Here is a 14482-nt window from a genome sequence, read left to right as displayed (position 1 = left end):
TTCTAGCATAAAGTAGGTAATACTATCTTACAAGATTTTAAATACGAAGTAACATACATAAAACAAGTGTAGCTTGAGTATCATATAGTACATTGTACATAAAAATGTGTTACTTTAAATTATGATTTATAATAGTTCTTAGTGGTGTTTCTGTCATTGTTTTATTTTTAGATTTATGTCATTAGCTCGAAGCTTTAAAAGTTAGGATGGGTATGAAGGAAACATAATAAAATCCTGGAATGCAAACTCTAGAAGTCACAGAGGTAAACATAAGCTTTACCTCTTCCTATTATTATTATTATAGTTTATTTATTGTCACTTCATTGTAGTGTATTACATTCATTTTAAAGACTTCCCACCCACTTTGCCAACCTCAACCTACACCCCGAGAATCAGTGATTGCCATCCATGGGCATAATTAACCATTGAGAAGTGCATTACAAAGAGAATGAGGCTGGGCCATAATGTGGAAGGTGCACCAAGTATGAACAATTACTCAGGACTCAGCATAATGTCTTAAGCCTTCCTCATTCAGCAGAATCACAAAGGAAGTGCTGTGCACTCCGAATTCAAAATATCCTCCTCCCCAGTTACTTTCACTGGTGTCATTAGTATCTTTGTAGGACCTTTATTGACACTTTGCTTTCTTTTCTTAAACAGGTGGGCTCTGCATTGCCCAGTCCGTCAGAATCCCCCAGGAGCGCAAAGACAGGACCATTGACTTTGATAGAATTATCAAACAGCTCTTGGATACCCCCAACTCCAGGGCCATCGTGATTTTTGCCAACGATGAGGATATAAAGTAAGGATGACTGGTGAAATTTGTCAATATGCATGTTGCTACTTTGAGAAACGAAAAGATCAGGATACCTGCAGAGAAAGGGGAAAAGAGGGAGCAAATAATCAAATCTTTAATCACATATTGGCAAAAGGTGTTTGTGTTTTTCTACCCCATGCAAGTAATTTTAGTGAACCATGAAAGCTGCAGTGTGCTGCTGTCCTCTCCTGGGCTTCCACCTGTTAGAAAAATAATGTCTTCAGTTCCTTATAAAAAGAGAAAACCACTAACCTTTTCTAGTTTCTTTTATTAAAAATATATCCAAATGTAACAGACTTTTATCCAGAAATGGTTCTTCTTAATGTAAAAGAAAAATGTCATAATTCTCATTGTATTGCTATAGCTTTAGTCTCAATATGTTCAAAATCATGCTTGTTATAGCTACACATTCTCAATCTAATTTTTCCTCTCCTTTTCCTTATCTTGATCCTTCTTGGAATAAAAAATCTGATTGCAGCCATTCTTGGAGTAAAAAATCTGATGTGGCTCAGTTGGTTGGAGCATAGTCCCATAAACCAAAAGGCCATGGGTTTGATCCCATCAGGGCACACAATTAGGTTGTGGGTTCACTGTAAGAGGCAACTGATGGATGCTTCTCTCTCACATCGATGCCTCTCTCCTGCTCTCTCTTCCTCCTTTCCCCTCTCTCTAAAAATCAATAAGCATGTCCTTAGGTGAAGATAAAAAAGGAATCTTGCTGTAACCTTGATCTTCCTTTTTTGCTCGTTTGTTACTTTCTTGGCCAAGCCGTATAGAGCTAACCTCTAAAATGTTTCTAGAACATAAACAACCCCTGCTTTTTTTTTCTGACCACTACCACCCTGGTCCAGAATCCCCTCCCTGCCTCCCTAACTCCCTTCTTTCCTTCCTTCCTTCCATTTTATTTTTCGAGTAAAAGCAATTATGACTGGTAAACTCAAAAAATATAAAAAGACTTGGGTAAAAGAAAAATTTCATCAATCTCTTTTCCTAGTTGACTTCTTTCTAAATGTATTGTCTGATTACTGGTTTCTTATATATTCTTCTAAAGTATGTCTGTATCTTTATGCAAACTGCTATATACCATGTATACATCTTCATTTGGTCCCTGCTTGCCTTCACTTATCACTTTATTTTGGGGTCCCTGAATGTCAATACCTATACATCTATTGTTAATAGTAGCTATGCAGAATTTAATTTCTTATTTGTACTATAATTTATCCAACTGCTTCCTTATTGATTGAGAATTAAGTTTGATTACAGATATTTGCAATTATAAATAATGCTGCAATAAACTTCCTTTTTTCATAAATCTGTGTGCAAAAGTACAAATATACACATATATGACTATGTAACATATATATGAGAATATATAATATCAATATAATACAAATGTATAATATACAAATATATTTTTATATGTATATTATATATATTAATAAAATTTTAGTAAAGAAATTTGCAGGACAAAGCATGTACCTTCTTTAAAAAATATTAATATTTTCTTATAAAGTGGTTGTGAAAGTTATACTTATGCCAATGTGAAAGAGTTGCATTGGTTTTATTAAATGTTTGTGTTATAGTGTAAAATAATACATCATTCAATTTGAAGGTTACTGTATTTTATCAAGGGTAAAGTAAACGAGTGGATCAAAAAATTATGGTACCTGGAAGAGGCAAGATAGTGGAGGAGTGAATGGAAGTCACACTGACCTCTTCCCAGGACCGATCTGGAATTATAACTAAATTGTGGAGAAATCATCTGGAATGAACAAATGAAAAATAGCGAGAGAGAAGCCTTATAACCCCAGATACACAGAAGAATCAGCTTTAGCACAACCTGACTGGTAAGCAGTGCAGTGGAGACTCAAGAAGGCTGGTTAGGCACCCACGCTGGGCACCCGTGGGTGGCAGCACCAGAGGGATATTTAAACAGCCAGTCGGATCCCCTTGAGAAAGGTGGGGTCTAAACCATAAATGGGGATCCCCAGCCTATAGCACCAGAACCCAAAAAGTACACAGATAACAGCCAGCTGTGTAAAGTGGCAGGGATGCCTTCTGCCAGAGATGGGCAGCTGGAGATGCAAAGAGCTATTTAAATGGCCAAAGCATAAATTTTTATTTGCAGCTACTTAACCTGGGCTCCGGCAAAGGCATGGGCAGAGTGGGCTAGAGACACCTGAGGAGAAACAGGGGAAGGAAATCAGCAACATTGAGAGGAAAAACAAACCAATAGTAATGAGAGGGAAGGAGGGAGGTAGGGTAATGGGGAAAAGAAGGGGAAGGGACAAGTCAGAGAATATGTATAAAAGACCCATGGACAAAACCAAAGTGGGGAAGGATTGAGGGTAGGAAGTGGGGGTGGAGGGGCAGGGGAAAATGGTGGTGGGAAAACAGAGACAAACATATTTGAACAATAAAAAACGAAACACAAAAACTATGCTACCTTTATGCAATAGAATGCTATGCAGCAGAAAGAAAGAAGGAGCTCCTGCCCTTCAAGACATCATGGATGGAATTCGAGAGCATTATGCTAAGTGAAATAAGCCAGATGGTGAAAGGCAAATACCATATGATCTCATCTATAAGTGGAAGTTAATCAACAAAACAAACAAATGAGCAAAACATAACTAGAGACATTGAAATAAAAAACAAATGGACAGTAACCAGAGGGGAGTGAGGGTAACGGGGAAAAGAAGGGGAAGGTTCATCAATGAACATATACAAAGGACCAACACATGGACAAAGCCAAAGGTGGGTGGGATTGAGGGTGGGAGGTGGGGGTGGGTGGGGCAGGGGAAAGTGGTGGTGGAAAAATGGAGACAACTGTAATTGAACAACAATAAAAAAAAATGGTAAAGTGTAAGGGCCCAGCCTATTTATTCCATTCTGCTTAAATTATTGTATATTCATCATGGCCAGCCTCCCATTCTGTCTCTCCCCTGCACGTGAATCCTACATGCTACCTCTGAATTCATCCTTCTTGCCGGTGTTAAGCTCTGATCTTGGTTGGCAGGATTGTTTAATGCACAAAGAATTATACCTGGAGTTGGGACAACTGAAGTGTTTAATGCTACTTATAGGAGCAGTGTCTCACCTTGAGTAAGTGCCCTTCCCCCTGTCCTGCTTCCCAAGTTCTTGAGGTCCCAGTTCTCCCATCAATACAATGAAGACCCTTTTGAGCTGTTTTTATGGTGATTCTGCTTCATTCCACTCTCATCTTATTTCATTTCACACTCTCTCACCTTCTGTACACTGTAAGCATGGGGAAGCGGGGCATTTGTGTTTCCTCCCACCTAGGTCTCTGGACAGAGAAATACAAATACCATATGATTTCATTTACATGTGGGATCCAAGAACAAAAAATGAACAAACAAAATAGAAACAGATTCATAGATGCAGAGTATGGACTGATGGTTGCCAGAGAGGAGGGGATTTGGAGGACTGGGTGAAAATGGTGAAGGAATTAAGAACTACTGATTGGTATTTACAAAGTCATCAAGGGGATGTATAGTTCAGGATAGGGAATATAATCAATAATGGTGCCTCTTTTAACTTCCTTTCATATCCTCAGCCCCTATCACAGTGTTTAGCACATATGACAGTCCATAAATGACATTCAGTGGAAGCATAAAATGCCTGGTCTAATGCCCACTTTTTAACAATTTAAATACATGCTTGCCTTTCTAAAATTCATGACGACTTAAAATGTGGTTCTGTTTTAACATTTATGCCTCATCTTCACTCACCCAATTCTCCACCCAAAATGCATGACTCTGGTCCTCCAGCGTGTCCTAATCACTCCTCCACCATGGCCTTTGTTCATGGTGTTTCTTCTTTCCTTCTCTGTCTGTTGAAAGTGCATCTCTTCTTCAAGGTTTATTTCATACATGCTCTTCTCCATGGAAACTGTTTCTGATCACCCCTTAACTGTATAATTTATCTCCTTATAAAATGCTTAATCTGTTGCTCTTAGGGCATTTTCTTTCACACTTTGTGATTTAGTTATTTAAGAGAATTTTGTTTCCATAATATTACCCTTTTTGCTCCAGATTTTTTAATTTTTTATTGTTAAGTTATAATTGTCTTGTCGTTTCCCCCTTGCTCATCCCAACCCCATACCCTCCCCACTTCCACAGTCAATCCCCCCTCATTGTCCATGCCCATGAGTACCCTATTCATGTTGCTTTGCTTGCCCCTTCCACATCTTTCCCCCATTACCTCCTCCTCCCACCCCTCTAGTCACTGTCAGTTTGTTCTGTATTTCCAAGTCTCTGGTTCTGTTTTGCTCACTTGTTTGTATTGTTGATAAGGTTCCACTTATAGATGAGATCATATGGTATTTGTCTTTCACTGCCTGGCTTATTTTACTTAGCATAATACTCTCCAGTTCCATCCATTCTAATGCGAAGGGTAGGAGCTCCTTCTTTCCTTCTCGGGCATAGTATTCCATTGTGTAAATGTACCAGATTTTTTTGATCCACTCATTTACTGATGGGCACTTAGGTTTTTTCCGGCACTTGGCTATTGTAAATTGTGCTGCTGTGAACATTGGGGTGCATAGGTTCTTTTGAATTAGTGATTCAGGATTCTGAGGGAATAGTCCCAGCAATGGGATTGCTGGATTGAAAGGCAGTTTCATCTTTAGTTTTTTGAGGAAATTCTATCCTGTTTTCATCAGCAACTGCACAAGTCTGCATTCCCACTAACAATATACTAGGGTTGCCTTTTCTCCACAACCTCACCAACATTTGATTGTTGATTTTTAATGATGACCATTCTGACCTGTATGAAATGGTGTCTGATTGTTTTAATTTGCTTCTCTCTAATGGCTAGTGATGTTGAGCATTTTTTCATGTGTCTCTGGGCCCTGTGTGTGTCCTCCTTGGAGAAGTGTCTGCTCAGGTCCTTTGCTCATTTTTTAATTGGGTTATTTGTCTTTCTAGTGTGGAATTGTGCAAGTTCTTTATATATTTTGGAGTTCAAACCCTTGTCTGAGGTATCATTGGCAAATGTTTTCCCATATTTCCCATATTGTTGGTTTCCTTTCCATTTTGTTGATGTTTTCTTTAGCCATGTAGAAGCTTTTTAGTTTGATGTAGTTCCATTTGTTTATTCTTTCCTTTATATCCCTTTCCCTAGGGTTTGTAGTGGTGATAATATTGCTGCGTAGGATACCTGAAATTTCCCTGCCTGTGTTTTCCTCTAGGATTTTTACCATAAGATATATATATGTTATCCATCTTGAGTTTATTTTTGTATATGATGTAATCTGGTGCTCTAATTTCATTTTTTTGTGTGTGTTTGTCCAGATCTCCCAACACCGTTTAATTGAAGAGGCTATTTTTACTCCATTTTATGTTCCTGCCCTCTTTGTCAAATATTAACTGACCGTATTGACATGGGTTTATTTCTAGGCTCTCCATTCTGTTCCATTAGTCTATGTGCCTGTTTTTATGCCAACTCTACTGACACTTTTCTTAATCATCTCATAAATCTTTTTTATTCCTATTTTAAACATTTTAAAAATATATAATACATTTATAAATTATGGGTTCGTGTTTATTTTTAAATAAATTATACACAGCACATAAAAGTTTTACTGCAAATAGCAACAGTGATATGCCGGTTTTAATACTCTTGTTTTTGAGGTAGTGTGAGGTTTAATTTGGGATGAAAAAATGTATAAAGGCCTCTCAATAACTATGCTCATTCTTTTTGTCTTGGGGCTTATTTGTGTGTTTATGATTTTATACAGTGATTCATGGTATTGACAGAAATAATAGCTCTTGAACACAGTAATAGAGTTCAATACATATATAAGTTTATTCCAAAACATCATCTTAAAACACACTGATGTCTGAAGAGTTAATGACCTACAATGTTATGTTACTTATGTTTTCAGGAAATTTACACTGTAGATGGAAAATTTTGAGATTTCTTGAACATTAACTTCAAATACCTTGTCAGAGAGTAGCAGTGAGAAGGCATTAGTATCTAGATTTTGAAACTAAGATAGGTGCTAAATCAGTCATGTGTACTAATAATTTGGATTTTAGACAAGAGTGAATTATTTTTCTGGGACACTTTATTCTGATTTAAAAATAATATATGGCTAGTTTAAATTCATTGGAAAATGTGGAGTTTTTGCTATTACTCTTTAATGGAAGGAATCGTATGTTACTTTGCCCCTTGATTATCTAAAAAAATATTAAAGGTGAGAAAGAATAATCACAAACTAGGATTTTAGGTAATTCCTTTGAAGTTTACAACCCCAGCCCTGGCTGGTGTGGCTCAGTGGACTGAGCACTGGCCTGCAAATCAAAGGGTTACTGGTTTGATTCCCAATCAGGGCACATGCCTAGGTTGCAGGCCAGGTCCTCAGTTGAGGGTGTGTGAGAGGAAACCGATTGATGTTTCTCTCCTTCTCTTTCTCCCTCCCTTCCCCTCTGTCTAAGAATAAATAACTAAATTTTTTTTAAAAAACTTGCAATCGCAACATTCAGAGATAACCACAAATAAAATTTTAGTTTAATGTTTGTAATAATGTCTTTTTAAACATACATAATTTTTCCCCAACAGTATCCAGATCACATTGAATTTTATATTTTACTTTTTGCAATCCACATTTCACTTTTAATAACGTATTTTAAAATGGTTTAAACTTATTTATATCAATAAATAACCCCACAGTTTTACATAAATACACTCAAGTGAATGTTTACTTCTTGTATTTATGTCAGTTTCATCTTTCCTTTCTTATTCCACTTGGTTTCTCCCCATCTCTTCATCATCTTCAGAATTAATCAGCACCTACTCAACGGATAGTTGTTAATAACATATTTTTCTCATACATGTATTTCTATTTATTTAAGATAAAAAATTCACCATTTTTTCCACCTCTTCAACCCCTGCTTTTAGTGTCCATATTTTTCTGTGTTCTTAATGAATGACACTATATTTTTAATTGCCTATATACCCAAATGCAGGGAATTTTTGGCCAGCTTTAATTATATAAGAATTGAACGGTCTTTTGCAGTTTTTTTAATTTAACTTTTCTTTTATAAAAACACCTTGTGGAAATTACACAAAGTATACTTTTAATTGCTTCCCATCCATTTTTGGATGTACTGTTGCTTAACCCATTCCTTGTTGTTCTGAATTCAGGTTGTCTCCACTAATGAACATGCACTTTTGGCAGCACATTCAATTATTTCCTTTGGCTAGATCAGTAGAAACAGTACCTCTAGATCAACTATAAATACTTAATTGTGTTTTATTTTTAATAAAAGCTAATAAATTCTTTTTTTAATATGACTAAAGCAATTTTGATTCAAAACATTGGTCTCCTGTCCCATTCTTCTAAATTCTTTGTTCTCTTTGAGTGACAATTTTTATAATAGCTTAATTCTTTAAGCTGTTTCTCCAAGTCTTTCTGCATAATATACCTATACTATAATTTGTGAATTATTAATTTTAAATATTATTTATTCATTCATTTTATGTTAGGTAGAATTTAGCACAATTTGTTCTCCCTTATCTTCCCAACATTGCTCTATCAGATTGTCATTTAATATAAATCAGTGTTTACATTATTGTTCACATATAAGATAAACTATGAGTTTCATTACTTTTCTTGGGTACTTTCCTCCTGAAATCTCCATCTTTCTTTTCTTTATGTTTCTGTGTTTTAACATTTTTATTCATTGTTTATTTCCTCATTTTGCTGGAGCCATCCTCCAATAACTTACTCGCAAAGGGCAAATTGAAGAAAAAACATTTTTGCCTTTTCTGCCTAAAAATGTTCTTATTCTGCCTCCACACTTAATTAGTAGTTGAGAATGTAAGGTCTGGACTCATATTTATTTTTAAATACCTTATACCTGATACAAAAATTATACAGCAAACAGCTGTGGTAACTACTGAGTTGCAGGACTAGAAATTTGCAGGGAGTTGAGTTTCTAATTTTGGACAGAAGAATCTTTAATAGTCACTGATCATGCTAATTCAATTTGCACTGGAATTCCTTATGTGTTGCATCTTAGAATTCTAGATTATAAAATAATTCTTTCTCAGAATTCATGAGACATTGCTCATCATTCATTACTTTATTGCCTCTGCTTATTTCTTGCATGTGTCCTGATTTTCCCTTGAAAGTTTTTTTTATTATGCAAAAGAAAAACTCTTTTTTTTTTACATTTTATTTTTAAACCATGTTTATTCTATTACAAGTGTCTCAGTTTTTCCCCCTTTGCCCTCCACCACCCATCCCAATCCACCGCCCTCTCCCACAGTCAATTCCCACTCTGTTGTCCATGTCCATGGGTCCTTCATACCTGTTCTTTGTCTAGTCCCTTCTCCTACTTTCTGCCCTTGTCCTCCCTCCCTATCCCCTCTGGTTACTTTTAGTCTGCTCCATGTAGCCATGCCTGTGGTTTATTTTGTTCATTGGTTTAATTTGTTGAACACATTCCACTTATAGGTGAGATCATATGGTATTTGTCTTTCACTAACTGGCTTATTTCACTTCGCATAATATTCTCCATTTCTATCCATGTTGTTGCAAAAAGTAGGAGTACCTTCCTTCTTTATTTTTTTTAAATGCAGATGGATTTTATTTATTTATTTTTTAAATTTCAAGATCCATTATAAAATATTAAAAAATGTAAATCCATTATAAAGTCTCAGCAATTAAAACAACATGACACCAGCACAGAAATAATCAAGTAGATCAATGAAATAAAATGGGCTTTCTAGAAACAAAAATATATATATATATATATGTCTAACATTGTTATATATGATTAAATTGATATTTCGAATCAATGGGGCAAATAAGGCTTATTCAACAAATAAGGTGCATGGACCACTATTGCTTGAAATAAAACAAATACAGAGCCCTCTTTCACACATTATACAAAAAATATCAAGTGAGTTAAAAATCAGTATATAAAATCTAAGGAGTCTTCAGAGAAAATACAAAATAATATTTTTCTTAGCCTGAAGTAACATATTCAAACCCAGAAGCTATAAAGTAAAATATTGACAATATGACTATATTAAACATTTAAGACTATATAGTAATATACATATAAAAAAAGTTAAAGCACAAGTAATAGAATAGGAAACTATTTACAACACATCTAAAAAAAGGGTTAATAGTTTTTCTTTTTGTTTTGCTTTTTAGGGCAAAAATTGAACAAACATTTAAACAAAAAAATGGATAAAGAATACCAAAAAATCATTTAAAGCTTTTTAAAAATAATAAGTATAGACAAGAAATATACAAAAACAAGTTTAGTTTCAACAAATAATAAAGGAACAAGATAGCACATCATTGTCACAATCAGATTAACAAGCATTCAAAATATTGGTAATTTCAGATATTGGTGACTGTGAAAGGAACAGGGTATCCATAGACTCTTTTTCTTCATCTTCTTAAAGAGTCCTTTTAGCATATATTGCAGTGCTGGTTTGGGGAAGGTGTATTCTCTTGGCCTTCTTTTGTCAGGGAAACTCCTTATTTCACCTTCCATTTTCATTGAGAGCCTTGCTGGGTAGAGCAGTCTTGGTTGCAGGTCTTTGCTTTTCATTACTTGGAATATTTCTTGCCATTCTCTTCTGGCTTGCGGTGTTTCTGTTGAGAAGGCGGCTGCTAGCCGTATTGGGGCTCCCTTATATGTTACTACCTTTTCTTTGCTTGCTTTAAGATTCTCTGTTTGTCTTTGATATTTGCCATTTTCATGATGATGTGTCTTGGAGTGGGCCTCATTGGGTTCCTCTTAAATGGGACCTTCTGTGCTTCCTGGACTTGTGTGACTTTTTCTCTCCTCTAATTAGGGAAGTTTTCCATCATTACTTTTTCAAACATGTTCTCTATCCCTTCCTCCTTCTCTTCTCCTTCTGGTATCCCTATTATATGGATATTATTACATTTCTGGTTGTCCTGAATTTCCCTAAATGCCTCTTCATTCTTTTTGAGTCTTTTTCCATTTTCTTGCTCTTTCTGGGAACTTTTTTCTACCTTGTCCTCCAGCTCACTGATTCAATCCTCTGCTTCATCTAGCCTGCTTTTGATTCCTTCTACTGTGTTCTTCAATTCAGAAATTGTATTCTTCATTTCCTCTGGTCTCTTCTTGATAGTTTCTATATCCTTTTTCGTGCTGATGTAGTTTGCAATAAGTTTCTCGTAGTTTCCCTGTAACTTTTGGTAATTCTCTCTCAGCTCACTGAGCTCATTGAGCTTCCTTAGAACCATTGTTTCAAACTCAATATCTGATAGCTTACGTGGCTCTATTTCATTTAGTTCTCTTTCTGGGGATTCTTCCTTTCCCTTTGACTGGGGTTTGTTTCTTCATCTTCCCATTATTTGTGAAGCTCTTCTCTTTTGCTTCTGCTTTTTAAATTGATCTGTTTTGATTTCCTGACTTTGTGGTGTGAACTTCTATAGTAGGAGACCACTGTATTTTTTTTTTTCTCAATCTGCCTCTGATAATATCAGATGTTGACTCTGTCTGAACTTAGGCAGTCTGTTCTAGACTTTTAGGAATCTACTGTCTGTGGCTGTCTCCTTCAGCTTTTAATCTAGTCACTCTGCATTTAGCTGGCCAGCTTAGAGACACCACAGGGCGGGGCAGAGTTCCTCCTTGGGGTGGGTGGGGTTATTGTGCCTTCTCATGCTGCCGCTTCTCAGGAGCATGGTGTGCCTGAGCCATTTTGCTGCCGCTGTATGGGGGATGAATCAGCATTGAGATCCCACCGGCTAATATCTCAGTTCTCTTCCCAAAGCCTCCTTCCATAGTCTCCTCAGGCATCTCTAGCCCACTCTGCCCCTGCCTTTGCCTGAGTCCAGGGTAAGTGGCTGCAAATAAAAATTTATGTTTTGGCCGTTGAAACAGCTCTTGTGTCTCCAGCCACCTGTCTATTGCAGAGAGCAACCCTGCTGCTATTCACAGCTGGCTGTTGTCTGTGTACTTTTTGGGCTCTGGTGCTATAGGTGGGAGATCCCCGCTTATGGTTTAGACCTCACTCTTCTCAAGGGGATCCAACCAGCCTTTTCAATATCCTCCGGTGCTGCCACCTGTGGGCGCCCCACCTGCCTTCTCGAGTCTCTACCGCACTCCTTACCAGTTAGGTTGTGCTAAAGCTGATTCTTCAGTCTGTCTGAGGTTATAAGGCTCCTCTCTCGCTATTGTTCAGTTGTTTGATCCAGGTGATTTCTCCACAAATTAGTTATGATTCCAGATTGGTCCTGGGAAGAGGTCAGTGTGACTTCCACTCATTCCTCTTCCATCTTGATCCTAAAAGAAAAATTACTTTATTGAAAATTATATTGGATTTTCATAAATATTAGCTGCTGAATTTAATAAAATTATGTTTAAGTTTTCTAAATGTAATTATAGGCTTAATTTCACATTTGGTTAATAATTACATAGCAATTTTTCATTTTATTTTATTTTTTGTTGTCATTCAAATACATTTGTCTCCATTTTCCCGCCACCTCTTTCCCCTACCCTGCCTACCTCCCACCCTCAATCCTTCCCCACTTTGGCTTTGTCCATGGGACCTTTATATATGTTCCTTGATTTGACCCTTCCCCTTCTTTTCCTTATTACCCCCCTTCCTCCAAAGATACTCATTATTTTCAAAAATCTTAAATTTTATGACATGCTTGTTTTTTGTCTGTATTGTGCTGAATGAACCTTTTTAATATGAAAATTTATACTTTCAATTTATTCAATTTTTCTCATTAAAAATATTATGAAAACATTTCAGTTTATTTTTTCTGCATATTGTTTTGGAAATGTTATTATTTGGATGTGTCTTCCTGGATTCATTCTTTAAAACATTTATTTTTTTCTGTTTATGTTTTACCCTTTGTTTTGGTTTTGCTTCCTGGAGAATTTTCTTTATAATTTTCTTCTTTCTGTCTTCTAACACAATTTTAATTTTATATTTTTAATAACTAACCTATTTCTTTTTTTGTCCTGTTTTTTAATGTTTTAGTGTAGTTTTCCATTACCATTTAACCCCCTTATACCCAATCCCCCCTACAATCACCACATTGTTGTTTATGATTAGCCTATTTTTTCATTCCTATCTTCCTCTTGATTAGATATATGATAATCCCCATTTAACTATATTTAGTTTGGGTTTTTCTTTCCATACATTTTCTCTTCCCCACCCACACTTTTTTTCTGTTGTTAAAATGTTTTAATTTTCTTTTTTACATAGAAGATTTTCCACAATTATGGGTGATTTCTAGCAGTTCCCATTGGATAAGATTTTAGAAGGTTCTATGTACATGTCTATTGAGTAGGTTTTCAGTGGACTTATCAAGCTCCATTAATGGATCTATGTCAATATCTAGGATTTTTTTTTTTCTGGGGTAATTCAGATATTTTCAGAAAAGCTGTTCTCTGCCTGGGGCAACACACCATTGATTTCCAGAATTCTGTAAATTTAATAGAGGGCCCTAACATTTCAGTACTTAATGGTAACCTTAACTACTCCCCCCGCCCTCACAACCCTCATGTTTAACTCATCATTGTTTGCCCACAACCTTCTGCCTTTTGGGTATTCATAGTATCAGAACCTATTTCTTACATTTTTGTTAGAAAGTTACCATTTCATATCCTCCATGAGAGAAGAAGAAAACCTGTTTCTTATTTTTTTTTGTTTATGCTGTTGTCTGTCTGTTTTCCCATTATATAGACAATCCTTCAACTACTGCTACTGAATTTAGCCATGTACCTCTGTGGTACTCGGTAGTTCCAAGTCCTGAGAGGCAAACAAACCACTTCACCTGGATATTACCCACCAATGTGATTTTAGTTGTAGCTTTCTTTGCTCTACAAATGTAGTTACTTCTTATCTATCCTCTGTTCTTCCAAAAATATTATTGTAATAACTTTTCCATGAATAATTAGTTTCTCTTTTTTCTTTTATTATATTTTTAATTAAACCAGCTCTTTTACAATGGCAAGCATACCTTAATATCATAAGTAACAAGGACAAATATTTTTGTATGAAAGCCAAATTCTACAAGTAAATGATATAAATTATGATTAATAATTATTCAAATACCTAGTTTCCCTTGTTATATTTATATATATTCATGTATGTGTGTGTATGAATTTTACTTATAAACATTGCTTGTGCATTTTTTCAAGCTTAATCTGGAGTTATGTACATTTTAATTAATAATTTAAAACTATTCCTTTAGACTGACATGTTGCTTTCTAGAAATGAGTTTACCACAGCAGTGAAGGAGAGCGCTGATTTCTCCAGTCCTATGCCAAACTCAAAATACAAAATAAAACAAACATTTTGGCCAATACAAGAACTGAATTTGATATCTTGTTCTAATTCACATGTTTCTCCTTTCTAATGCATGTGAATGACCCCCTTATTGGTCATTCATAGTTCTCCTTTTATCTGTTGACTTTTAATACTCCTTGTCTATTTTCCTCAAGCTGCTGATTTTCTTTGTTGGTGTACAAAAATCTCTTTGTATATTAAGGATATAAGTCTTTGTGGCTTACATTTTTGGCATTAATTATTTATTCTTTGAGAAACAGTAGCTTGCTTTCCTTCTGCTTGATTCCTAATTTGCATACATTCAATGGCTGCTCTTTATCATAACATAACTTTTCATGTTCCTTT

At 35.7% G+C, this 14482-nt stretch overlaps 1 protein-coding gene across 1 annotated transcript in view; it reads left to right on the top strand.

Annotated features, from left to right (window-relative positions):
• GRM7 (glutamate metabotropic receptor 7) overlaps nt 1-14482 on the top strand; it is an 858034-nt gene that overhangs the window by 422858 nt on the left and 420694 nt on the right. Inside the window, exon 3 of the mRNA XM_054595612.1 lies at nt 661-802. Within this exon, the coding sequence (XP_054451587.1) occupies nt 661-802 (142 nt within the window). The remainder of the gene's footprint in view (nt 1-660; nt 803-14482) is intronic.

The sequence above is a fragment of the Pteronotus mesoamericanus genome, unplaced genomic scaffold (assembly GCF_021234165.1).
Source record: "Pteronotus mesoamericanus isolate MK-2021 breed Mesoamerican mustached bat unplaced genomic scaffold, CSHL_Meso_final scaffold_54, whole genome shotgun sequence".
Classification (NCBI taxonomy): Eukaryota; Metazoa; Chordata; class Mammalia; order Chiroptera; family Mormoopidae; genus Pteronotus; species Pteronotus mesoamericanus.
Note: the sequence above shows the minus strand (reverse complement) of the source record. Positions and strands in the feature narration are given on the sequence as shown.